General features: G+C 42.9%; 1 protein-coding gene across 1 annotated transcript; it reads right to left on the bottom strand.

Annotated features, from left to right (window-relative positions):
• Window positions 1-543: 543 nt before the first annotated feature.
• Window positions 544-26,208, bottom strand: LOC125379947 (amiloride-sensitive sodium channel subunit beta-like). The gene is made up of 14 exons (XM_048395853.1): window positions 25,985-26,208; window positions 25,722-25,859; window positions 25,277-25,417; window positions 20,007-20,199; window positions 11,397-11,460; window positions 10,894-11,041; window positions 8,456-8,559; window positions 8,109-8,272; window positions 7,281-7,349; window positions 6,837-6,939; window positions 4,331-4,409; window positions 1,678-1,797; window positions 1,204-1,279; window positions 544-642 (listed from the first exon to the last, which is right to left on the bottom strand). Exons 1-14 carry the CDS (start codon window positions 26,206-26,208, stop codon window positions 544-546), a joined length of 1,722 nt encoding a protein of 573 aa, XP_048251810.1.
• Between the last annotated feature and the right edge of the window lie 1,729 nt (window positions 26,209-27,937).

Raw genomic sequence — 27,937 nt, 5'->3', positions numbered from 1 at the left:
GTTGATAAACAGGTCTCCATCCAACAGCAAATTGAAACGAGGCTCCGAAAAGAGTACCTATAAGGCCACCTGTGATGTACCCATTGCAGATGTTGTCTGAGACGTACAACATCCTTCAAGAAATATTTTCAAAACAATAAAACAGAATGTGATACAAACGCAAGCTCCCTGTGATGCACACACCAGGACCCGTGAAGATCCGGGGTAGAATAGGTCTTCAGCAACCCATGCTTGCCGTAAAAGGCGACTATGCTTGTCGTAAAAGGCGACTAACGGGATCGGGTGGTCAGGCTCGCTGACTTGGTTGATGCATGTCATCGGTCCCAATTGCGTGGATCGATGTTCATGATATTAATCACTGGATTGTCTGGTCCAGACTCGATTATTTACAGACCGCCGTCATATAGCTGGAATATTGCTGAGTGCTGCGTAAAACAACAAACCAGCCAACCAACCAACCAACATCCGTGTGCCTTCAACTTGTATTGACGTCCGTCACGTGGGTAACATTGTTGCCTGTCTTGCTCTTAAAGCAGTTGCCGATCATGAAGAGGACGAGCTCCAGAACTTCGCACAGGGACAGGGCTGATATACCAGCCACAATCCCAGCTGGCCTCCGATGTCACTCAACAAGTTCTCCCACTGAAATAGAACAGTGGAGGTAAGTCGACAAAGTCCGTGTAATCCGATGTGTAGAGGTTTTTTAAAAACTTGGACATGTGTTTCGTCTCACATGGCGAATATCGGCCTTACCTCCCGAGTTATGCAAAAACGCCAAAACTGGATAACTGAATTGAAGAACCTGCAACGAAAGTGAATATAGATAGCATGAATATAATGAATTTTCTATTATGAATTACGTGGATGATTTCGTTGTGTCGGCCATTCGGATAAATGAGACACAATCTCAGTTGTGTCAAACTGATTGTCCGTCCTGGCCAATTCCTACATCTTGTTATCATTATTAGATTTTCTGATATTCTGATAAATCTACATCAGATTGTAACTGTTTCGTTTGACTCGAGCTTATTTCGTCGTCCAAAATAACAAATACAGTTACAAAATAGTACAGGTAACAATTGAAATTTAGCATTGAAATATTATTCATTTTTCATTGCTTGTTTAATCTCTCTATAAGTAACTCTCATTTGACAAAAGAGAACAACAACAAAACAGTTCCGGATGGAGAAGAGGATTTCCCACCATGTACGCTGGCTCCTCCTGCACGATCTCCTCAGTCAGCTCCGAGAAGAAGACATTGAGGGACACCAGGTTCTTCCTGTAAAAGCATACAAAAACATCAGTGGAAGGTGAATGACTACATCATAGAAAGACCCGTGAAGATCCGGTGAGGACTAGGTCTTCAGCAACCCATGCTTGCCGTAAAAGGCGACAATGCTTGTCGTAAAAGGCGACTAACGGGATCGGGTGGTCAGGCTCGCTGACTTGATTCATGCATGTCATCGATCCCAATTATCGCTGACGAGCCGCGATATAACAGGAATACTGTCAAAAGCGGCGTTAAACCCAACTCACTCACTCACTCATCATCACCTTTACCCTGACAGTTCATAACGTCTACAGGAATTATCCATATACCAAGTCGAGTCATGCAAAGCATTGAAATAGTTAACTAACCCATAGAGGAAGCTTGAGAAACGTTTCACGAAGAGTTACCTTGTATCAATGTCTCCCAGTGACTTCTCATTGTTGGCGTTGATGGCAGCTTTGAGAGCCATGTCGTGGTGGTCCGAGGGCCATGTCGCCATGGAGAGACGTTGTATGTAGTCATGCTGTCTGAAGGTCAACACAAAGTAATATACTACTTAAAGGAACGTTTTTGTTATGTATAATTCTAAAGTAAAACAAGGCTAGTTGTTTAAATGTCAAAGTATCCCATTATCTCAAGCTTTTATTTTATTAACGGTCAATGTGTGTCTATAAATATTTTTAAATGCTTCATGTACGGGCGATAACAAAACGTTTCTGTTTTCTGTTTTTGTCTAAATCAAGAATTGTAAAACGTGTGCATTCAGTGTCACTTTTTTTTAAATGTTGATTATCAAAGCATTCACGTTATGTCCACACGCACTACCTTTGATACCCATGCTTCTGTTTGATACCCGTGACTTTAATTTGATACCCATGTTTCCTTTATTTACCCAAAGAGGAAGACGTCTTTGACCTGTATCACTTCGTGCTTTTCTCAAAAATAGTGATGACACGCCGTGATAGGACAGCAATACTGATCACAGCGGCTTTAAAATCACTAACTTACATTCGTGAGGTGGGACAGTCAACTCAGTCTTACAATCATAATGTGACATCAGTCCGAAAGAAAACCCCAGTCGTGACTGATACGTAGAGACATTTCTCGCCTTGTGTACTGACCATGCAATTCGTCTGAACTACCAATTCAATTTAATTCAATTCTTTATTCTCATGGAACCACCAACGGTAATATAATAGCGTGTTTTACAAACAAATATATGTTCAGCGAAAGGTGATCATTCCGTCGGGAAGAGTACATTTAAGTAATATTTCCTAAGTATTTGAAGACATTGGAAATAAACACAGTTGTACACAGTAAATGTTAGAGTTAATAAAGATTAGGCCTTAAGTAACATGCGTCTGGTATATATCCACTACGGATTGTATCGAAGGCTTGACATTTGAATAATTAGTGGCACTCGTCATCAATAACTGTCGATTTGCAAAAGGTACAGGTTCTTTCTGATCTGGGTATACCAAACCAGCGGCCATTCTCTACAGGTAAATTATGGTTACAGGTTCTAAAATTTAGAAGCGGGAAAGATATTGTTCTTGGAAGGAGTAGGTATTTGTCAAAGGATGGTACAGATCTAAGTATTTTACAGTAAGTTCCTTTGGAAATATTGCACATAGTAATCCGCCATGAGTGTGTAAATTTATCTTTTCACATTAACTCTACCTTTGAGATTAGGTCAATGAACACATGTGAGGTGAGGTGAAATTGGGTTTAACGTCGCGTCCAAGATTATTGCACTTATATAGCGACGTGCATGTACGATTAATAGTGCTAGCACACTGAGATACCATGCCGCAGTTTAACATGAATACCCCACTCAGAAACAGTATACTGACTCCGATCCGACCAGTCCTTGTCTCGACCCTTAATGCCGAGCGCCAACAAGGACCATCTTTTAACGTCTTTTGGTATGACGCGGCCGGGTATCGAACCCCGGACCTTCTGCGCCGCGGGAGGACGCTCTACCAGTAGACCACGGAGGCGGTCCAATGAACAAATGTGATTTGCCACAGTTATGATGAATTTTCTTGACATTGTTCAACCAGCTATTATCTCTTGGATTTACAGAATTATTTATTTTGATAATACAAGAACATATTGTGATAACTTTAGGTTATCTTGAATTTCCAGTTTGTGGTACCGCAATTCGTCGTTGCGGCACACTAGAAATCTATGATGGGGTTCAAGTCCCCAATTGCCCTGATTATGTTTCTAGGTTTCACGGAGCCATTGCTGTGGTCATGGCTTTCGCCTAAAATATATGTGGTAAGCGTCTAAGACCTGCATCATTTCTGGGTGTCCTCAAGCTGACACGGCGTGATGTGAGTGAAATACTTTTCATGCAGTGTTAAAAAAAACTCACTCGCATACGAACGCCCACACTAACGACTCTAACTTTAGGCACTTCTTACCATGTTTCCAAAAGTCGTTAGAATTGGTTTCAAGCAAAATATGATTATTGTAGTTTATAACTGTGATTCATCGTACTCCGACGGCGAGATCTGGGATAGAAAAGGTTTTCGCGCTTGCCGTAAAAGGCGACTGTGCTTGTCGTGAGAGGGATCGGGTGGTCAGGCTCGCCGATGTGGTTGATGCATGTCATCGTATCCGAAATGGGTGGATCGATGCTCATGATGGAAATCACGGGACTGTCTGGTCTAGACTCGATTATATACAGACCGCCGCCATATAGCTTGAGCATTGCTGAATGCGGCTTTAAACAAGAAACAAACAAACGAAACTCATACTTAGAATTTGAGAATAAATACAATGTTTCGTGTAATCGTTTAACCTTTTACGGGGTAAGAAATGCTATAAATGTTTATTTAAAATCTTTAGAAACTTATGATGTTACACCATTGGTAGCCCCAATTTTACCATTTAAAATTCATGTACTTACGAAGAGTCCAAAGGGTTCAAAATATTACTAGATGTGTTATTGAGTTCAAAATTTCAGAGGACATCAGCCAATCAGCAATTGGAAAAAAAAATAAATAAAAAATAAAAAATAATATCAGTCAGAAACGGTGTCCTCTCACTCACCTGCATGATATCCGACATGCCTCGCACGTGTGATTTCCCTCCTGTCTCTTCTTGATAACTTCCTTTATGCAGTTGCTCTCTGGAAACAACTCTGATCATTCATAGTAAGTCATTTACTTGATGCACCAAGCCACACCAGTCTGATCTACACACCTGTCGTCAAACGTTTGGCCTCTTCCGCCAAATCCTAAAGATACATCAGTCTAAATAAACGGTTTGCTATCTGAAGAATGGTTTCACGAAATATTTTCTATCACCAGGTCCTATAGATCTTGTCAACAAACTGGCATGTCTGGTCCCAAGAAGTGTTCTCCACCGCTAAGGCCAAAAAGAAACATCAGTCTAATAAAATAGTTGGTTTGGTGTTTAACGCCGCACTCAGCAATATTCCAGCTATATGACGGCGGCCTGTAAATAATCGAGTCTGGACCAGACAGTCCAGTGATTAATATCATGAGCATCGATCCACGCAATTGGGATCGATGACATGCATCAACCAAGTCAGCGGGCCTGACCACCCGAATCCGTTAGTCGCCTTTTACGACAAGCATAGTCGCCTTTTTTTTGGTTTGATTTGGTTTGTTGTTTAACGCCGCACTCAGCAATATTCCAGCTATATGACGGTGGTCTGTAAATAATCGAGTCTGGACCAGACAATCCAGTAATTGACAACATGAGCATCGATCCACGCAATCGGGATCGATGACATGCATCAACCAAGTCAGCGAGCCTGACCACCCGATCCCGTTAGTCGCCTTTTACGGCAAGTATGGATTGCTGAAGACCTATTCTAGCCCGGATGTTCACGGGTCCAAGTCTAATAAAAAGACTTGTCCATCCTAAGACCGGGTGATCATTATCAGGTTGTGTGCTCTTGTGTGTAGTTTCTCTCTGTCAATTACGTGAGTAGCCTTCGCCCACAAGTTCAAAATTCTCATCAATCATACAAAATCCGTGTTCCAACTGTGATGGTTTTGCAAAGGATGAGTGTGGTAAATCATTCAGTAAAAGGACTGTTCAGCTCTGATTTCATTAGTGTGTCTCACATTAAGCTGGACTCATGTTCCCTGTTCTTCACTGACTTGATTGGCAATGTCATGGTTCAGCACTGTACACTTGCGCAGATACGCGTTCTCCGTTACCCTATTTCAATGTGAGTGAGTGAGTTAGCTTTAACGCCGCCTTTAACAGTATTCCAGTTTTATCGCGGCGTGTCAGCTTAATGTGGGAAAGCCGGAAGTGATGCAGGTCTCAGACGTTTACCTCTTCGGTGAAACCCACGATTCCGGGTATGGTGCTGATAAACCTAGAAACATAATCGGGGCGAACCGGGATTCGAAGCCACCATCATAGGTTTCTGCCGTGCCCAAGGGACGCAACTCTCCACAGCCAAGTCTGCTTCTGTCGAAGAAGGGAACTTCCTTTTGTGTTTCCGACCAAGCTAAGTGAACGTCCAAAGAAAGACAACTCATCCCGCCTTATCAAGCTGTCTAAGCCATGTTACAAGCTATTTGCTGCACGGTCACATTTTGATATGGGAACAGATAATAGTTTTAAGTGTGTAATGTTTCCCAGCCCCGTTAGAGCTGAAGCTTCATCATACTGGTTTATCGTTACTGATCAAAATATCCTATTGCAATAATCCTAATAGAATGATAATGTAACAGGGATAAATTCAGTGGTCTCATATTGGTCGGTTTGTTTGTTGTTTAACGCTACACTCAGCCATATTCCAGCTAAATGACGGCGGTCTGTGAATAATCGAGTCTGGACCAGCCAATCAAGTGAAGATTATCATGCGCATCGATCCACGCAATTGGGATCGATGACATGTATCTACCAAGTTAGCGAGCCTGACCTACCGATCCCGTTTGTCGGATTTAAACTCTCAACCCGTTGCCTGTTGTTATTAACTGACGTTAACGCCACTGTATCTCATGGCTGTCACATTTATGTATTGTTCCTGGTGTTATTCAAATGACCTGCATAGGGTGCACTAAATATATTTCCATGGCAGGTGTTATTGAAGGAAGGACGAGGGAACGTGTAGAAACGACAGAGAACGTGAAGCAACTATCATGAATCAAGTACTTCCAACTCAGTCAAATCTTTAAGGCGTGAAAGCTTCATTAGGTACTAATTCTCGCTTTTATGTTACCCTGATATATTTAAAGGGCATCAATGCCACACAGCATGGGACCCGTGAAGATCCGGGATAGAATAGGTCTTCAGCAACCCATGCTTGCCGTAAAAGGCGACTATGCTTGTCGTAAAAGGCGACTAACGGGATCGGGTGGTCAGGCTCGCAGACTTGGTTGATGCATGTCATCGGTCCCAAGTGCGTGGATCGATGCTCATGATTGTCTGGTCTATTGCTGTGTGCGGCGTAAAACAACAAACCATCCAACCAACCAACCAACCAGCATGGTCATCGTTATGTTTCAAAGTGAGCACATACTTTGGAGGTGGTAAGTAAATTATTCTCAAAATAATTAGTCGTTCTCACCGATTCCAGTGCACGTGATCTCGATGTTGTTGGGGTTGTCGATCCTTCGCGAACACCGACACTCAGCCTCTATAAGATCCTCCAGGCAGCTTCGCTGACATGTCTATTACCACAGCAACAACCTTATCATTATATCACCTAAATTATACATTATGTTCTCACAATCGAAAGAGAGTTCAACCAATTATACATATATTATTTTCGAAATTAGTCCACTCATAAATACATGCTTATGGTATAGTCGGAATTGTAAATCGACTCTGCTTTAAGCAGAGATTTCTATTGGATATGGAAACGGGTCTGTCGATTTATTCATTAGAAACACTTTGAACAAATTTTACGACATCTACCATCTTGGTTGAATGACGAGACAGTCACATCATGAAAGTTCGTTCCATTGTGGATACCTCCCAGTTCTGTTGGAGGGGATTCTTCCCTGCTTACCTCAATGTCTCCGTGAGGGTAGTTGGCCACACAGTTGCCGTATGGGGCTGGCTGATGTATTCGGATTGCCTTAAAAGATTTGCAGGCTTTGAGATATACAGTAATAACACAACGGGAATTGGCTTTACATAGTATATAATGCTTTTCCGGACAAGTGTCTGGCGTGGTGAATAGCCTCCTCATGGAATAATTAAAGAAAGGCTGCTAATCGTCAAGGTGTCAGTAGCATCTCATTCTCTAATGACAGCCAAGGTCCGTGAGAATCAGAAATCGCGATGTTATGAGTCTTCCCAAGACAAATGTTCCCCCAGAGATCAACGAATAATCCTTCATCAGAAAAAGCAAAAGACGACTATGCTTGTCGTAAAAGGCGACTAACGGGATCGGGTGGTCAGGCTCGCTGACTTGGTTGATGCATGTCATCGATCCCAATTGTTTGGATCGACGCTCATGATATCAATCACTGGTTTGTCTGGTCCAGATTCGATTATTTACAGACCGCCGTCACCGAGCTGGAATATTGCTGATTGCGGCGTTAAACAACAAACCAAATAACAAAATCATCAGAAAAAATCAGAAAAAGTAAAATACGGAATTGCGCAAGCGATGGTTCATTTGAATGTGTTTATTCTGTCAACAGCCTGACATTTGTCGATTCGCTAACGTATTATTCTGCGTTCCTATCGTTCTATCAGGTTTGACCAAATATCATGTCTTGAAGAAGTGACCCAAGTACTGTCTCAAACGAAAAAACCCAAACCAGCAACACAGAATAGAGACACGACTGGCAAATTGCTCACCAAGGTAATGTCACTGTCTCGTACTCACTGGTCTGATTCCAATGGATGTCTCGAAGCCCGGGGGAGCAGTCAGCCCTTTCTGCATCAGATTGGGCTGCGAGCCGAACTCGTGGATCGCCACACGGATACCGGCACCTGGCGTCACGAAGGGGATGTACTCTTTCTGGTCCACGTTCAGAATCAAACTTAGACCTCAAGACAGAAAAAAAACATTCATGCAAAAAATAACACATGTGTGTATGTGGGAGTGGGGGTGGGGAAGGTCTGGGGTATATTTTTGAGACATAAATGCGAAGTTTCATTAATGCAAACAAAGACCACTAGCATTTGTTCCCAAGATTTACATTATCTAAACTACTATACATTCATACTTACCAAAGAGTTGGCCAGCGTTGTAGACTTCGAGCGAGCGGTAGCTGGTTTTGGCAGGAAACTGGAAGCACGTCATGTAGTCCAGGTCGAAGATCCATGAGAACTCGCTGTGTGTTGAATCAACACGTCAACAAAAGTATAAAGGGACCGACTATTGATATGTCGGTATTTGTGTATATATGTGTGATGTGGGGTTGTTTGTGTGTGCATGTATGTGTGAGGGAGGGAGGGGGCGGGGCGTCGGGAGGAGGGTCGGGCTGGATTAAAGCGACCTGAGCAGGATGTATTGGTCTGCACGGGGACGTTCAAGAGCAGGTGTTTATTTGCGGCGAAATCTTATTTCGAATGGCTTCACAAAGATGCCTACCACAGCAAACGTCCTGGTCGTTCATATGACGTAAAGATTCGATATTTCATCCCTGATAGACAAACAAAATGACAGATTACCACAGTAAAGATACTTATTTCTTACGCCTTTCGCTCCTACAGGGGCGTGATCATTGACAGGATTTAAACACTTCGAAAATATACTGAACCGTAAAAGAAAAGTCACCATGGATAGATATATAAGAAACCTTACTTGTCCAAACACTGTAAACATACTTTAAGACATATTAAAAGATGAAACTTGGCAAAACTGATCATCAAGATTGAAATTAAAGTGTCAAATGTTCTTAAAGTGAAACACAACATTAGTCTCTGAGAAAGTGGCATCACAAGTCAGTATCTCGTGTGTCCGCCACGTGCATTGATGACTGCCGTGCAACATCGATACATGGAATGGATGAGGCGGCTGATGAAGGCCATAGGCGCTTGAGCTCACACTCTTGTTGCCTTCGCAGTGTGGGCACGGGCGTTATCATGCTGAAACTCGTGGTTGCGGCGACGTGCCAAATGAGGTATGGCGTGTGCTCTCAAGACTTGATAGATGTACCGACCTGCTGTGACACCATTGCCTTTCCCTGGACCGATGTTCTGGAAGACCATCGGGCCGACCGACCATCTGTGCAAGACCAATTCCACCCCACACCATGATGCTCGGACCACCCCACGAGTCTCTCTCAAAATCAGAAGCATCCGAATAACGTTCCCCACGGCGTCGCCAGACTCCTCCTCTCTGTTGAGATACAGTAACGGCTCTCTTCTGAGAAGAGGACTCTTCTCCACTGCTGGTGGCGCCAATGCTGTTGATATGTTGCCCACTGAAGACGGTCCCGGCGATGAATGGGTGTCAGAATGGGTCCTCGGTGTGGCCTGTGACAGTGGAGGTGTCTGCTCGTCAATCGCCGACGCACGGTGTCCGTATTAATGTGTCGCTGGTGTGTCCTCATGGTCTGTCGAGCAGTTTCCGCAGCAGTAACAAAGCGATCTTGAAGATGCTATCGCACAATCTGACGATCCTGACGTCGGGTGGTGACCCTTATCCTTCCTCTACGTGGTCGGTCATCTGTAGTGTTGGTGGTCTGGTACCGTTGCTGGAGCTTGTATATGGTCCTTGCGTGGACTTGGAATGCGCTGGCTACTTACCGGGCGGTTTGTCCAGCCTTGGTGTCACTGATTTCTTGTCAATCTTGGCATGTGGTAGCAATTCAATAACAAATGAATGTTATCCGATCTGGGTGGATTTTTATAGGCCAAGAAATGGGGGAACGCATGTGCATTTCAATTTGCACGGAATTCACGTGCATCGGGTTACCCTGGCGGTTGCCGTGGTGCGTTTGGGCGATCGGTTTTATTGTCTCTGTTTTGTTTCTTATCATCAAATTTCATTTTTCCGGACAAGGTAATGTTAAATTGTAGAAACTTTGACAAACATTACCCAGATATTTAAATGACAACTTTTCATGCAATGTTACTTGGGGTGACGTTTCTTTTGCGTTTCAGTAAATTTGCCTTCACTTCATTTTGGAATACGTTCAGCGCAAATTCGACAGAGGATGGCTGTGGACATGGAAGCGACCACGTTTCCGGAAACCGAATGTTGATTTTGTAAAACGTTCTTTGATTGGACTATCGATATGTGCAATAGTCCTCTCGTACTTTACGGACCCGTGAAGACTCCGGGGTAGAATAGGCCTTCAGCAACCAAGGCTTGGCGTAAAAGGTGACTCTGCTTGTCGTAAAAGGCGACTAACGGGATCGGGTGGTCAGGCTCGCTGACTTGGTTGATGTATGTCATCGATCCCAATTGCGTGGATCGATGCTCATGATATCAATCACTGGATTGTCTGGTCCAGACTCGATTATTTACAGACCGCCGTCATATAGCTGGATTATTGCTGATGGCGGCCTTAAACTCCAAACCAATCAACCAATCATACTTTAGAACAGACATATAAATGGCAAGGATGAAAACTAGACTTTGATAAAGGCTAGTGGAAGATTTTCTCGCAAGGATGACTTGTTCTGAAGGTAAAGGCTTACACGCGGTCGACACTTGCCTGTAGTGACAGTCCATGCCGGCGGAGTTGCAGCTAACGATGAGCTCCGAGACAGGCTGTGCCAACTCCCTCACGCTTGTCTTGTCTTCCAGAGACAGCAGAGTATCCATCCGGAAGTCCTTGGATATTTGGGTCAGGAACTGATTCACTGAACACGTCAATGTAAAGTGTGATATGGTTGTGAAGTGCATCAACCGAGTATAGGAAAACATAAATCTATAACGTCCAAGTTGGAAACAACGTAATTGTAGTGTGACTGAATTTGGTTTATGATTATGACGATTGAATCGGTTTCATGTAATGTACTCCTGTAGGGAATGGAACCCGGTCTCCAGCGTGACGAGTCAACTGTTTTACCTCAAGGCTACCCGAAGCCCCCATATATTTCTCAGCATAGGTGGTATCACATGGTCACAAGATTACTTAATAAATACAAAATATACTAAAATTACTCAAGTATTCAATATACGTTTTGGCAATGTTTAAGTAATAAGGCACAGTACCTGAGAATGAACTCTCTGACGTAATAGGATCATCAATGTAATCTTCCCCGCCACCAACGTCTCCCTGGGACACAAAGTGGGTTGCGTATATTGACGTACCAGGCTAGATATTGTTCATGTCACATACTACATGTAGTTATTGTGTAGTACCCGGTTAGATATTGTTCATATCACATACTACATGTAGTAATTGTGTAGTACCCGGCTAGATATTGTTCATATCACATACTACATGTAGTAATTGTGTAGTACCCGGCTAGGTATTGTTCATATCACATACTACATGTAGTAATTGTGTAGTACCCGGCTAGGTATTATTCATATAACATACTACATGTAGTAATTGTATAGTACCCGGCTAGATATTGTTCATATCACATGCTACATGTAGTAATTGTGTAGTGCCCGGCTAGGTATTGTTCATATCACATACTACATGTAGTAATTGTGTAGTACCCGGCTAGATATTGTTCATATCACATGCTACATGTTGTAATTGTGTAGTACCCGGCTAGATATTGTTCATATCACATGCTACATGTTGTAATTGTGTAGTGCCCGGCTAGGTATTGTTCATATCACATACTACATGTAGTAATTGTGAAGTACCCGGCTAGATGACATTCATCTCACATGCTACCTGTAGTAATTGTGTAGTACTCGGCTAGATATTGTTCATGTCACATACTACATGTAGTCATTGTGTAGTACCCGGCTAGATATTGTTCATATCACATACTACATGTAGTAATTGTGAAGTACCCGGCTAGATGACATTCATCTCACATGCTACATGTAGTCATGGTGAAGTACCACGCTATATGATATTCATCTCACATGCTACATGTAGTAATGGTGTAGTACCAGGCTATGTGATATTCATCTCACATGCTACATGTAGTAATGGTGTAGTACCAGGCTATATGATATTCATCTCACATGCTGCATGTAGTCATGGTGAAGTACCAGGCTATATGATATTCATCTCACATGCTGCATGTAGTCATGGTGAAGTACCAGGCTATATGATATTCATCTCACATGCTGCATGTAGTCATGGTGTAGTACCAGGCTATATGATGTTCATCTCACATGCTACATGTAGTCATGGTGAAGTACCAGGCTATATGATATTCATCTCACATGCTGCATGTAGTCATGGTGACGTACCAGGCTATATGATATTCATCTCACCTGCTACATGTAGACATGGTGTAGTACCAGGCTATATGATATTCATCTCACATGCTACATGTAGTCATGATGAAGTACCAAGCTAGATTTTGTTCATGTCACATCCTACATGTAGTCATGGTGACGTACCAAGCTCGATGTTGTTCCTCTTACATGCTACAAGTTGTCAAGGTGAAGTACCAAGTGGTTTACTCCAGCCACCATACTTTGGTCATTGGTCGTAGATTGTTACATTTGTTTGCACTTGTACATTTAAAAATAACGTATATAAACAAAAAGGTTTGAATGTGACTCCTTCCGACGTTAGGCCTCTCTAAATTAAGAGTAGATAAAAATGTTTAGTACATGCATTCGCAGTTCACAGTATCATTTATCCGAGGACTCAGGAACTGAATCCATCCTTCAGACATTTCCCCACTGTGTTTCAACGTGTGTCTTCACGAATACCATTGGAGACAGCGAGCTTCATCAGTGATGGATAGTGGTAGACAGTGGGAGACGATGAGATACTATGAGGGGTAATGATAGACAGTGAGAGGCTGTGAGATACTGTGATGGACATAAGTAGACAGTGAGAGACGATGAGATACTGTGAGGGATAATGGTAGACAGTGAGAGACGATGAGATACTGTGAGGGGTAATGATAGACAGTGAGAGACGATAAGATACTGTGAGGGGTAATGGTAGACAGTGAGAGACGATGAGATACTGTGAGGGGTAATGGTAGACAGTGAGCGACGGTGGGATACTGTGAGGGGTAATGGTAGACAGTGAGAGACGGTGAGATACTGTGAGGGGTAATGATAGACAGTGAGAGACGGTGAGATATTGTGAGGGGTAATGATAGACAGTGAGAGACGATGAGATACTGTGAGGGGTAATGATAGACAGTGAGAGACGGTGAGATACTGTGAGGGGTAATGATAGACAGTGAGAGACGGTGAGATACTGTGAGGGGTAATGGTAAACAGTGAGAGACGATGAGATACTGTGAGGGGTAATGATAGACAGCGAGAGACGATGAGATACTGTGAGGGGTAATGGTAGACAGTGAGAGACGGTGAGATACTGTGAGGGGTAATGGTTGACAGGGAGAGACGGCGAGATACTGTGAAGGGTAATGATAGTGAGAGACGGTGAGATACTGTGCGGGGTAATGATAGTCAGTGAGAGACGGTGAGATACTGTGAGGGGTAATGGTAAACAGTGAGAGACGGTGAGATACTATGAGGGGTAATGGCAGACAGTGAGAGACGGTGAGATACTGTGAGGGGTAATGATAGACAGTGAGAGACGGTGGGATACTGTGAGGGGTAATGGTAGACAGTGAGAGACGGTGAGGGGTAATGGTAGACAGTGAGAGACGACGAGATACTGTGACGGGTAATGGTAGACAGTGAGATACTTTGAGGGGTAATAGTAGACAGTGAGATACTGTGAGGGGTAATGATAGACAGTGAGAGACAATGAGATACTGTGAGGGGTAATGGTAGACAGTGAGAGACGGTGGGATACTGTGAGGGGTAATGGTAGACAGTGAGAGACGATAAGATACTGTGAGGGGTAATGGTAGACAGTGAAAGACGATGAGATACTGTGAGGGGTAATGGTAGACAGTGAGAGACGGTGAGATACTGTGAGGGGTAATGATAGTCAGTGAGAGACGGTGAGATACTGTGAGGGGTAATGATAGTCAGTGAGAGACGGTATGATACTGTGAGGGGTAATGATAGACAGTGAGAGACGATGAGATACTGTGAGGGGTAATAATAGACAGTGAGAGACGGTGAGATACTGTGAGGGGTAATGATAGACAGTGGGAGACGGTGAGATACTGTGAGGGGTAATGATAGACAGTGAGAGACGATGAGATACTGTGAGGGGTAGTGATAGACAGTGAGAGACGATGAGATACTGTGAGGGGTAATGATAGACAGTGAGAGACGGTGAGATACTGTGAGGGGTAATGATAGACAGTGAGAGACGATGAGATACTGTGAGGGGTAATGGTTGACAGTGAGAGACGGTGAGATACTGTGAGGGGTAATGATAGACAGTGAGAGACGATGAGAAACTGTGAGGGGTAATGATAGACAGTGAGAGACGATGAGATAATGTGAGGGGTAATGATAGACAGTGAGAGACGGTGAGATAGCGTGAGGGGTAATGGTAAACAGTGAGAGACGGTGAGATACTGTGAGGGGTAATGGTAGACAGTGAGAGACGGTGAGATAATGTGAGGGGTAATGATAGACAGTGAGAGACGGTGAGATACTGTGAGGGGTAATGGTAAACAGTGAGAGACGATGAGATACTGTGAGGGGTAATGATAGACAGCGAGAGACGATGAGATACTGTGAGGGGTAATGGTAGACAGTGAGAGACGGTGAGATACTGTGAGGGGTAATGGTTGACAGGGAGAGACGGCGAGATACTGTGAAGGGTAATGATAGTGAGAGACGGTGAGATACTGTGCGGGGTAATGATAGTCAGTGAGAGACGGTGAGATACTGTGAGGGGTAATGGTAAACAGTGAGAGACGGTGAGATACTATGAGGGGTAATGGCAGACAGTGAGAGACGGTGAGATACTGTGAGGGGTAATGGTAGACAGTGAGAGACGGTGGGATACTGTGAGGGGTAATGGTAGACAGTGAGAGACGATAAGATACTGTGAGGGGTAATGGTAGACAGTGAGAGACGATGAGATACTGTGAGGGGTAATGGTAGACAGTGAGAGACGATGAGATACTGTGAGGGGTAATGATAGTCAGTGAGAGACGGTGAGATACTGTGAGGGGTAATGATAGTCAGTGAGAGACGGTATGATACTGTGAGGGGTAATGATAGACAGTGAGAGACGATGAGATACTGTGAGGGGTAATAATAGACAGTGAGAGACGGTGAGATACTGTGAGGGGTAATGGTAGACAGCGAGAGACGGTGAGATACTGTGAGGGGTAATGGTAGACAGTGAGAGACGGTGAGATACTGTGAGGGGTAATGGTAAACAGTGAGAGACGGTGAGATACTGTGAGGGGTAATGGTAGACAGTGAGAGACGATGAGATACTGTGAGGGGTAATGGTAGACAGTGAGAGACGATGGGATACTGTGAGGGGTAATGGTAAACAGTGAGAGACGGTGAGATACTGTGAGGGGTAATGGTAGACATTGAGAGACGGTGAGATACTGTGAGGGGTAATGGTAAACAGTGAGAGACGGTGAGATACTGTGAGGGGTAATGGTAGACAGTGAGAGACGGTGAGATACTGTGAGGGGTAATGGTAAACAGTGAGAGACGATGAGATACTGTGAGGGGTAATGGTAGACAGTGAGAGACGATGATATACTGTGAGGGGTAATGGTAGACAGTGAGAGACGGTGAGATACTGTGAGGGGTAATGGTAGACAGCGAGAGACGGTGAGATACTGTGAGGGGTTATGATAGACATTGAGAGACGATGAGATACTGTGAGGGGTAATGGTAGACAGTGATAGATGGTGAGATACTGTGAGGGGTAATGGTAGACAGTGAGAGACGGTGAGATACTGTGAGGGGTTATTATAGACATTGAGAGACGATGAGATACTGTGAGGGGTAATGGTAGACAGTGAGAGATGGTGAGATACTGTGAGGGGTAATGATAGACAGTGAGAGACGGTGAGATACTGTGAGGGGTAATGGTAGACAGTGAGAGTCATTGAGATACTGTGAGGGGTAATGGTAAACAGTGAGAGACGGTGAGATACTATGAGGGGTAATGGCAGACAGTGAGAGACGGTGAGATACTGTGAGGGGTAATGGTAGACAGTGAGAGACGGTGGGATACTGTGAGGGGTAATGGTAGACAGTGAGAGACGATAAGATACTGTGAGGGGTAATGGTAGACAGTGAGAGACGATGAGATACTGTGAGGGGTAATGGTAGACAGTGAGAGACGATGAGATACTGTGAGGGGTAATGATAGTCAGTGAGAGACGGTGAGATACTGTGAGGGGTAATGATAGTCAGTGAGAGACGGTGAGATACTGTGAGGGGTAATGATAGACAGTGAGAGACGATGAGATACTGTGAGGGGTAATAATAGACAGTGAGAGACGGTGAGATACTGTGAGGGGTAATGGTAGACAGTGAGAGACGGTGAGATACTGTGAGGGGTAATGGTAGACAGTGAGAGACGGTGAGATACTGTGAGGGGTAATGGTAAACAGTGAGAGACGGTGAGATACTGTGAGGGGTAATGGTAGACAGTGAGAGACGATGAGATACTGTGAGGGGTAATGGTAGACAGTGAGAGACGATGGGATACTGTGAGGGGTAATGGTAAACAGTGAGAGACGGTGAGATACTGTGAGGGGTAATGGTAGACAGTGAGAGACGGTGAGATACTGTGAGGGGTAATGGTAAACAGTGAGAGACGGTGAGATACTGTGAGGGGTAATGGTAGACAGTGAGAGACGGTGAGATACTGTGAGGGGTAATGGTAAACAGTGAGAGACGATGAGATACTGTGAGGGGTAATGGTAGACAGTGAGAGACGATGATATACTGTGAGGGGTAATGGTAGACAGTGAGAGACGGTGAGATACTGTGAGGGGTAATGGTAGACAGCGAGAGACGGTGAGATACTGTGAGGGGTTATGATAGACATTGAGAGACGATGAGATACTGTGAGGGGTAATGGTAGACAGTGAGAGATGGTGAGATACTGTGAGGGGTAATGGTAGACAGTGAGAGACGGTGAGATACTGTGAGGGGTTATTATAGACATTGAGAGACGATGAGATACTGTGAGGGGTAATGGTAGACAGTGAGAGATGGTGAGATACTGTGAGGGGTAATGGTAGACAGTGAGAGACGGTGAGATACTGTGAGGGGTAATGGTAGACAGTGAGAGTCATTGAGATACTGTGAGGGGTAATGGTAGACAGTGAGAGACGATGAGATACTGTGAGGGGTAATGGTAGACAGTGAGAGACGATGAGATACTGTGAGGGGTAATGGTAGACAGTGAGAAACGGTGAGATACTGTGAGGGGTAATGGTAGACAGTGAGAGACGGTGAGATACTGTGAGGGGTAATGGTAGACAGTGAGAGTCATTGAGATACTGTGAGGGGTAATGGTAGACAGTGAGAGTCATTGAGATACTGTGAGGGGTAATGGTAGACAGTGAGAGTCATTGAGATACTGTGAGGGGTAATGATAGACAGTGAGAGACGATGAGATACTGTGAGGGGTAATGGTAGACAGTGAGAGACGATGAGATACTGTGAGGGGTAATGATAGACAGTGAGAGACGATGAGATACTGTGAGGGGTAATGATAGACAGTGAGAGACGATGAGATACTGTGAGGGCTAATGGTAGACAGTGAGAGACGATGAGATACTGTGAGGGGTAATGATAGACAGTGAGAGACGATGAGAGACCGTAAGATACAGCAAGAGATGATATCAGCCTTGGAGGAGATCCCTCAATCTAACAATGTATTTTAGTATCATCGTGTATTATTATTATCGCATCTTATTATAATTATCGTATCATCATGGCAAGGTATTATCGCATCTTAGTATCATCGAATATTTGTACCGTTGAATTTTAGTGACATCGAACCTTATTATTGTAGAATCATAATATCCTATTTTTGTTGCATCTTCCGATCGTATTCTTATGACATCATGTCATCTTAGTTTTCTGTGTCGTATTAGTTCAATTTAACAGTATGAAAACACATTGACATAATATTATCCCGTGGATGTTGCTTAACGCCGCTTTATGTAGTGAGACATTGCTTTCTGTGACGAGACACGGCTTCATGTTGTGAGGACCGCCTCCGTGGTCTAGTGGTAGAGCGTCCGCCCGGAGAGCGGAAGGTCCGGGGTACGATCCCCGGCCGCGTCATACCAAAAGACGTTTTAAGATGGTACTTGTTGTTACCCTGTCTGGCGCTCGGCATTAAGGGGCTTAAACAAGGACTGGTCGGCTCGGAGTCAGTATACTGTGTCTGAGTGGGGTATTCATGTTAAACTGCGGCATGGTATCTCTGTGAGCTAGCACTATAAATCGGCATCAGTCCGGACTAGTACAAGCAGCCACACAAACATACACACGTACATGCACGTCGCTATATAAGTGCAATAATCTTGGACGCGACGTTCAACCCCATTTCACCTCACCTCATGTTGTGAGACACGGCTTTATGTAGTGAGATACGGCTTTATGTAATGAGACGCGGCTTTATGTAGTGAGACGCGACTTTATGTAATGAGACACGGCTTTATGTAATGAGACACGGCTTTATGTCATGAGACGCGGCGTTGTGCTGTGAGCTCACGGCTTTATATAATGAGACACGGCTTTATGTAATGAGACACGGGTTCATGTGACGAGAAACGGCTTCATGTTGTGTGGCACGGTTTTATGTAGTGAGACACGGCTTTATGTAGTGAGACACGGCTTTATGTAATGAAACACGGTTTTATGTCATGAGACACGGTTGTGTTGTAAAACACGGCTTTATGTAATGAGACACGGCTTTATGTAATGAAACACGGCTTCATGTCGTGAGACACGGCTTTATTTGTAATGAGACATGGCTTTATGTCATGAGACATGGCTTTATATCATGAGACACGGCTTTATGCAATGAGACACGGCTTTATGTAATGAGACACGGCTTTATGTCATGAGGCACGGCTTAATGTAGTGAGACGCGACTTTATGTAATGAGACACGGCTTCATGTGACGAGACACGGCTTCATGTTGAGGGACACGGCTTTATGTAATGAGCCACGGCTTTACATAATGAGACACGGCTTTATGTAATGAGACATGGCTTTGTGTAATGAGACACGGCTTTAAGTAATGAGACACGACTTTATGCTATGAGTAACGGCTTTATGTAATGAGACACGGCTTTATGTAATGAGACATGGCTTTGTGTAATGAGACAGGGCTTTAAGTAATGAGACACGACTTTATGCTATGAGTAACGGCTTTATGTAAAGAGACCCGGCTTTGTGCAGTGAGGCGTGTTTTCGCATATAGTTTTACCCTACAGTTGTAAGAGATGCGACAGTTGTAGATAATATGGCATAATATCTGAGAGAACTTTTGCTCAAACACTTCTAAAAAACTCTAAAACGCCAGTTTTAATGATGTATATTTTCGCAAACCTCAAAGCAAAATTAACTTCATATATTGTCCTTTTTTGTTGGTGACTAACAAAACGACCAGACATGAGCCTTCTGCATTTTACTGAGATGAGTTTCTGTCACTGAACAGGTTTTAGCCAAAGTCAAACGTGAACTAGCAACACAACAGTTTAAGGAGTCAGGAGTGAACGGAATGCACGTAAATGTGATGTGTTGGTGCTACAAAACAGTTTCAGGTAATGTCAAGAGTGAACCTACCGCATCTGACTGCGATGTGTTACCAACTTGTTCCAGCGAGACGTTAAGAGACCTGGAAATATCCCTGAGGGCGGCCATTGCGAAGTCGTTACTTCTAATGTTGGAGTACTTGAACGGGTTTAGGTTGCACAGGGTGACGCTCGGAGACTGGAGACTGCGGGTGTTTATCGTTGTCTTGGTTGTAACAGGCCGTCTGGAAAAAAAGAGAGTGATTTGATTTTCCTTGACGCTTAGAGCGCAAATACAAAGAAAAACATATACTTTTCGCAAGTCGAAACGTCTTTTGTGTCGCGACAGTGCACCGATATAAGGATAGTGAGTGAGTGAGTATGGTTATACGCCGCATTTAGCAATATTCCAGCAATATCACGGCGGAGGACACCAGAAATGGGCTTCACACATTGTACCCATGTCGGGAATCGAACCTAGGTCTTCAGCGTGACGAGCGAACGCTTAAACCACTAGGCCACCCGACCGCGCCGATATAAGGATAGACTGTAGTTACTTAATTTCCTGAGCCCCATCTGTGAAACAGTAAAACGTGTTCTTGTCGCTTTATGGTTGAAACAACGCCGATACAACCTTACATAGTTACCCACTCACACTCTCTCTCATTCTCTCACTCACTCACTCTCTCACTCACTCTCTCACTCATTCCAAATATTTGACATATCATCATCCAAAATACAAAAAAAATGTAATAATCAGGATTTGAAACCAAAAAAACAAAAATGCCTGAAAACATCTGTATTACATATGTAAAGCTGCTCTTTTATTTTTAGCCAGGGCGGAGGGATTGACTCGTGGTTGACAAGGCGTCAAGCCGAAGATGTAAGTCCGCTTCTCACATCATAGAAGGGGCGGTCGGGTAGCCTAGTGGTTAAAGCGTTCGCTCGTCACACCGAAGACCCGGGTTCGATTCCCGACATGGGTACAATGTGTGAAGCCCTTTTCTGGTGTCCCCCGCCGTGATATTTGCTGCAATATTGCTAAAAGCGGCGTAAATCCATACTCACTCACTCACTCACATCATAGAATGTGTGATGTTCATTGTGATTGGTCCCCGCAGCTGCATTAGTTGGAGTAAGTTAACTAGTCAATGTTGTTAACTGCATTATTCGATTTTGCTTCATCACGACGGCCTGTTGGATGAGAAAAACGAGTGATTAAAGGCAACAATCGACTTCAACCGCCCGATCTCCATGTTAGTCGGCTCCTACGACGAGCGTAAGGGACTGGACGTATATTTGGACTGGGAGACCCCAAAGGAGACATCATTTCTAAAAGCAGAATTATACTGCCATGAAACATGTGAATTTATTTCTAAAATGATACTACGTATTACAGTATGCACTTAATGTATTTGGACCTGACATATGTCATACAATGAAAATCGAGTGCTCACTGATCCATTGGCTGGGGTAATAATGTAACGCTTTGGGCACGAACTGCTACATGGAGTCTAGCGCATTATACGGGCACATTGTTATATCATTATTAATATTTGAATTTAAATTTGGATTTCAAAACAACACCCCTTTTCTGGAAAGATATTCCTATTAAAAGTCTTTGAAATATTAAACGTCAATGCGAGAGAATATTCAATCTCGAGTATCTGCCCAAAAATTCCCTTAAGCGGAAAGGCAAAATTACATGAATGGATCACTGTTTGTTTGTTTGTTTGTTGGTTTACGCCGCCATCAGCAATATTCCAGCTTTATGACGGCGGTCTGTAAAGAACCGAGTTTTGGTACAGACAATCCAGTGATTGACAACCTGAGCATCGATCCACGCAATTGGGATCGATGACATGCATTAACCAAGTCAGCGAGCCTGACCACCCGATCCCGTTAGTCGCCTCTTACGACAAGCATAGTCGCCTTTCACGGCAAGCAGGGGTGGTAGAAGACCGGATCTTCACGGGCCTAATGGATAACTGAAAATCAGTGATGACAACAGTTGTTCGAGAAAAAAGTAATGGTGTCCTGCCCTACCGGTAGCACCCGCCACTCGCACAATGTGCATAATTAAAAAAGTAAAATTAATATTTTTTGCCGGACGCCGCACTGTAGTGCTCCTGCCACACGAAGCATGTATACAATCTAGTCTTGACCAAACAATCAAGAGATGGACCAGACACGCCACTGACACGATAGCACATTTACACATTTGGTAGAGATTTTGCTGCTTACAAGTAAAGAGAATCATTCCAGACGGTCCAAACGTTTCTTTTGTAGTTGTCTAAGAAGAATTGATAAATGCTTATAAGCTGATAATAAAACTCGGGGACTTCAGTGAACCTCCACCAGTCGAAACCAGTTCAGGTTGATATTAAACGTGAACGACGGACAATAATCGATCTCAATTATAATGTCTCAAACATTATCGGTTATCAATTATCTGACCTATGTTATTTGATTATGTTACCATGAAAATGTATTTGAGAACAAGGCTCAAAGCTCTTTATCGCTTTTCCAGATAAATTATTTAGATTCCTGTTGTTGTGCATTCATCGTACAGGATTTCCCATTATAGCACCAACAGATGACTGCACAATAATCTTATGTTCATTGCGCAACGTTTAGTTGAGAACTGAGCCTCATTTTGTGTTCATTGGAGTATGAACCTTCTCTGAGTAAGAGGGCCAAACGGCACGAACGTCGGTGCTTGCGACGAGGTTCATACAATGTTTGGCCATCACTCAATGAAGGTTCATACTCTAATGAACTCACACAAAGTGAAAGTCCATTCTTAGGATTTTTTATACCTCGAGGAATGTATTACACAATTTCATTTAGTACGCGTGACTTCGTTTTCTCAATGACAGCCATACAATTACCAACTGTAACCCGGAATAAAACAGTTCATCATGAGGCGAGGTGACATTAGCGTGTATGTGCTCAACTTGCTCCACAAGAACATCTGTTGTTGATTGGTTACAGCAAATAGATTCAAATAATTCCATCATTAGATGAAGAAGATGTACTACGAACAACCGCAATTAGTCAGTCACAGTTACAGCGCGTCGGAATACATCAATTTTTTCTCCAAATATTGAACGTCAACATGGCCGACACGATAAACGTGTCGGGAGCGATTTCCGAATTTCTTCATGGACCTGTTGCGATTACAAGTGTTAATCATCACTGATAAGTTGGCCTGTGATCGCAAGGTGATTGTGAAGATGTGTCACATATATATATATGCAAATTCCTAGATGTCACTGTCGGTCTAGACACTGATCGAGTCGAATCTACGATAGTGAATGTGCATTTCTTCGTTTTGTTCTCTAGGGTGGGTCGTAGCGAGCATGCAGCAAAACCTCTCTCATTTTCCTCTGATATTTTACTGAAAGGCTGAGATTAAAGGGTCACAATCATTAGAAACAAGGCTAATGTATGTATTTGTGCTTGGGAATTTTCCAGGGGTTTTATATCGTGTGTAGAGGAAGACTTAAAACTACATAAAACTGGTATTCAAGGAAACAGTTTCGATGTGTATATGTATATTGACATAAAATCAAAGATAATATCAAATGGTATCTCATCCTTGCATTTCCTATGTATGTCTGGGGTTAGACAATGAATATAGTTATCCCCACTTCTAATTGCAGTATATCGTATTGATATAGAATCATATGTGATTGAAACAGGATGCATCAGTATACACATTAAAGAAGAACAAGACAGTGACATACTAATGTGGGTTCATCTTGGTGATTATATGCAGATGATACGTACATACCAAGTAAAATCTTTAGATTATTTTCAAAAGTATTTAAACGAGACGATAACGTTTAAAAAGACCAGCCAAGCAATTGAGACAAATCTATTCTTTACTTTGGAAACATGTTTCTTTAATGTATCAAATGGGTAAATGTTCATCGAAATAAAAGAAGGTTGAAGAGTTTTAAGCTTTGACTGAAAATGAACATATGTTATAATACTCTTTACTAAAAAAATCAACAAATTGCAAAATTGCCACTTGAATGCCTACTTGTCTCTTTTGATGTTATGGCTGCTCTGATTTCAAGGTGCAATTCTGAAATATGGTGTTTGAAAAATATCCCTGAAAACATTCATATTTATTCAGGCGAATGAAGAAACCTGACACCTCACATTAAGACATATGGTGAACTCGGACTAGAACTCATTTTTATTAAGATCTATAAACAAATGATAACATTCTGGCTTAAATTCACCCAAAATAGGAGTCCGATGAAATTAGCCAATGTACAATATAAATATGCTTTGTCAAAATATAATCTTGATCATAGCCCATACACATGGATGCATTTATAGATAAATTACTTGAAAAATAGGTTTATCTGAAATAGTTTTAGATCCTTCAACAGTCTCGTTGTCCTAACAAATAAGTCGAACAAATACTACTATTAAGCCCTCAGGGAATATGTTGTCAATTCTTCAAAACAAAACAAAACTTTGAAAGTATTCTCTATATTTACCTATTTTAAAATTCAGGACTTCGGTCTATTCTCTACCAATAAAAACTTGGCGTTGACATAATATAATTATCGAAAAAGATTTTTCAATTAATATAGTTATACAATATCAGAAACAAATTTCATCATCTGCATAGGTAAGAAGCCCTCAAGCCTCAAAGGCCTCTTTAAATATCATGAATGGCCAAATGTGTCAACATTTTGCAGAGAGAGTCAATCAGTATAATAGGCGAGTCAACCAGTATATGCATCAGAGGTGAGTCAATCAGAATCAGTACCCCAAGTGAGATACATGTACTTTCAAAATGCATTTTGTAAAAGCACTTAATGGTCTTACTTTAATTTTATGATAAATACATAATTTTATTATGCTATATATTTATGTATAAGTCGTCTTGTCTGTTTTGTGTATGATTACTATATCATACTGGTTGACTCACATCTGATACTGGTTGACTCACCTCCGATAGTGATTGACTCACCTATAATACAAGTTGGCTTACCTCTAATAAATGTACTGGTTGAGTCACCTATGATACTGAATGACCAAACACTGGTAGTCATTGAATCACCTCTGATACTGATTAACTCACTTATGATACAAAGAGACTCACCTCTGATACTGAGTGACCCAGCTATGATACCGGTTGACTCACCTCTGGTACTGATTGACGTACCTCTGTTACTGATTGACGTACCTATGATACTGGTTGACTCACCTCTGATAGAGGTTGATGAGCTGCAATACTTGCATGAGGACAGTCCCTGTTGCTGTCAGGAGACGCACCAGTGATACTGGTTGACTTACCCCTGATAGAGGTTGATGAGCTGCCACACTTGCATGAGGACAGTCCCCGTTGCTGTCAAGAGACGCACCAGTGATACTGGTTGACTCACCTCTGATAGAGGTTGATGAGCTGCCACACTTGCATGAGGATAGTCCCTGTTGCTGTCAAGAGACGCACCTATGATACTGGTTGACTCACCTCTGATAGATGTTGATGAGCTGCCACACTTGCATGAGGACAGTCCCCGTTGCTGTCAAGAGACGCACCTATGATACTGGTTGACTCACCTCTGATAGAGGTTGATGAGCTGCCACACTTGCATGAGAATAGTCAATGTTGCTGTCACGAGACGCACCTATTATACTGGTTGGCTCACCTCTAATAGATGTTGATGAGCTGCCACACTTGCATGAGGATAGTCGCTGTTGCTGTCAAGAGACGCACCTATGATACTGGTTGACTCACCTTTGATAGAGGCTGATGAGCTGCCACACTTGCATGAGGACAGTCCCTGTTGCTGTCAAGAGACGCACATGTAATACTGGTTGACTCACCTCTGATAGATGTTGATGAGCTGCCTCACTTGCAGGATAGTCCCTGTTGCTGTCAAGAGACGCACCTGTGATACTGGTTGACACACCTCTAAAAAGGTTGATGAGCTGCCACACTTGCGTGAGAATAGTCCCTGTTGCTGTGAAGAGACGCACCTATGATACTGGGTGACTCACCTCTGATAGAGATTGATGAGCTGCCACTCTTGCATGAGAATAGTCACTGTTGCCGTCAATAGAAGAAGGAGCCAGAGCACTTTAAGAAGCCAGTGACCCTTCTCGTGCAACTTGCGGACGCCATGGGCTGACGTGTTGTCCGCAAAGTCGCCCAGCAATCGCGACGTGGGCACTCTCCTGCCGGTGATCATCTTCAAACAACACTTGTGGAAAGGAGAACACATCGTACTCCTAATCACGATGTAAGCCGTTCATACGTCGCTGTGTGATCAATATATACACACACATACCATTGATACCGTCCACATGACATCACATTTGATTTATATTCGCTTTGTAAATTACCTCCGGTATAATGAACGATTGATTGCAAATGAATCAATTTCACTCGTTGCACGTGTTTTATTTATAATCTGACTGTTGTGTTTCAGTGTTGGAAAAGTGTTTTATGACAAGACGGATGACTTCAACTTTACAATAGTTAATGCAATAGAGGTGAAGGTGAGTGCAGAGAGTCTTGGTGTGAGATGAATGCGTACACAGATATGTTTGAGATGACGGTGTATACAAATAGTCTATGTTTGAGATGACGGTGTATACAAATAGTCTATGTTTGAGATGACGGTGTATACATATAGTCTATGTTTGAGATGAAGGTGTATACACATAGTCTATGTTTGAGATGACGGTGTATACATATAGTCTATGGTTGAGATGACCGTGACGGTGTATACATATAGTCTCTGTTTGAGATGACGGTGTATACAAATAGTCTATGTTTGTGAGGAAGGTGTACACAAATAGACTATGTTTCAGATGCCGGTGTACACATATAGTCTATGTTTGAGATGAAGGTGTACTTAATTATGTAGTCTATGTTTGAGATGACGTAACTAGTTGCTATTTATGTAAGGTGGAGCCAGAAAATATTGTTCATTTGTTGAGCACTTGTAAAACGATTCTGGAATGAATTGACTGTTTACTTAAATATACTTCATGACGTAAATATAGTCCTTTCAGACTTTGCTGTACTGTTGGGGATTAACTAGAAGCATCGCTTCATTGATCATGTTGTTTTAGATGTTAAGAGAGAAGCAATATCATACCATACACACAGACTCCAGAGACAATACGGGTGTGAATATGCATATCTTGACGTTGTCGCAGAGTTTCACCACGTCATATTTTCAGACACACACAGCTCATTATACCATGCTTTCCCATCCACTCTCAGATGGAAATTTTCTCCGGATTTGCTCTGTTTGTCAAAAACGCCTGATAACCCATACTTCTGGGCCTTATGAAGCTCGCGTGACGGTGGACTACCTTCATAATGCCAACATCAACGCTTTCCCCTGGCCGTCGAGATCTTCAGATCTCAACCCAATCGAACACCTCTGGGATGAACTCGATTGACGTGTACGTCAACGTCAGAACACGCCGCAGACACTTCCACAACTGGACAACGCGTTACAACGAGAATGGCGCTGAATTCCGCAGGACACAATTCGTACACTAATCCAGTCAGTGCCAAGGAGATGCAGAGCCGTGATTGCTGCCCGGGGCGGTCACACGAGAGCTCAGCGCAACCTTGTGACCTTATGTTGCATGACAATGACCAGTTTTCAATGCCTTTGTACAATGACAACATGTGACTATTAAGATCCAACATTTCATATTTGTATCCATGATAATAAAATAATATATCGACTTTATTATGTACAATAAATTTACTAAAAATCTGCCTGTGCGTTTCTTTTTTTGAAGAGTGTATGTAACATCCAACGGTTCGAGTGTACAGAAAACCGTTGATCAGATTGTCACTGTGTAACGGTTTGGCTGCCGGAATTTTAGATGTCCCATTCAGAGAAATAAGTCCGGCATGACAGTTATCACAATCACACCGGTTATGGGGAATTCTTGCTGTGGTTAATTTGATAAAAGTTGACTAAT

The sequence above is a fragment of the Haliotis rufescens genome, unplaced genomic scaffold (assembly GCF_023055435.1).
Source record: "Haliotis rufescens isolate VD_foot unplaced genomic scaffold, xgHalRufe1.0.p SCAF_15, whole genome shotgun sequence".
Lineage (NCBI taxonomy): Eukaryota > Metazoa > Mollusca > Gastropoda > Lepetellida > Haliotidae > Haliotis > Haliotis rufescens.
This window is presented reverse-complemented; position numbering and strand designations above follow the sequence as displayed.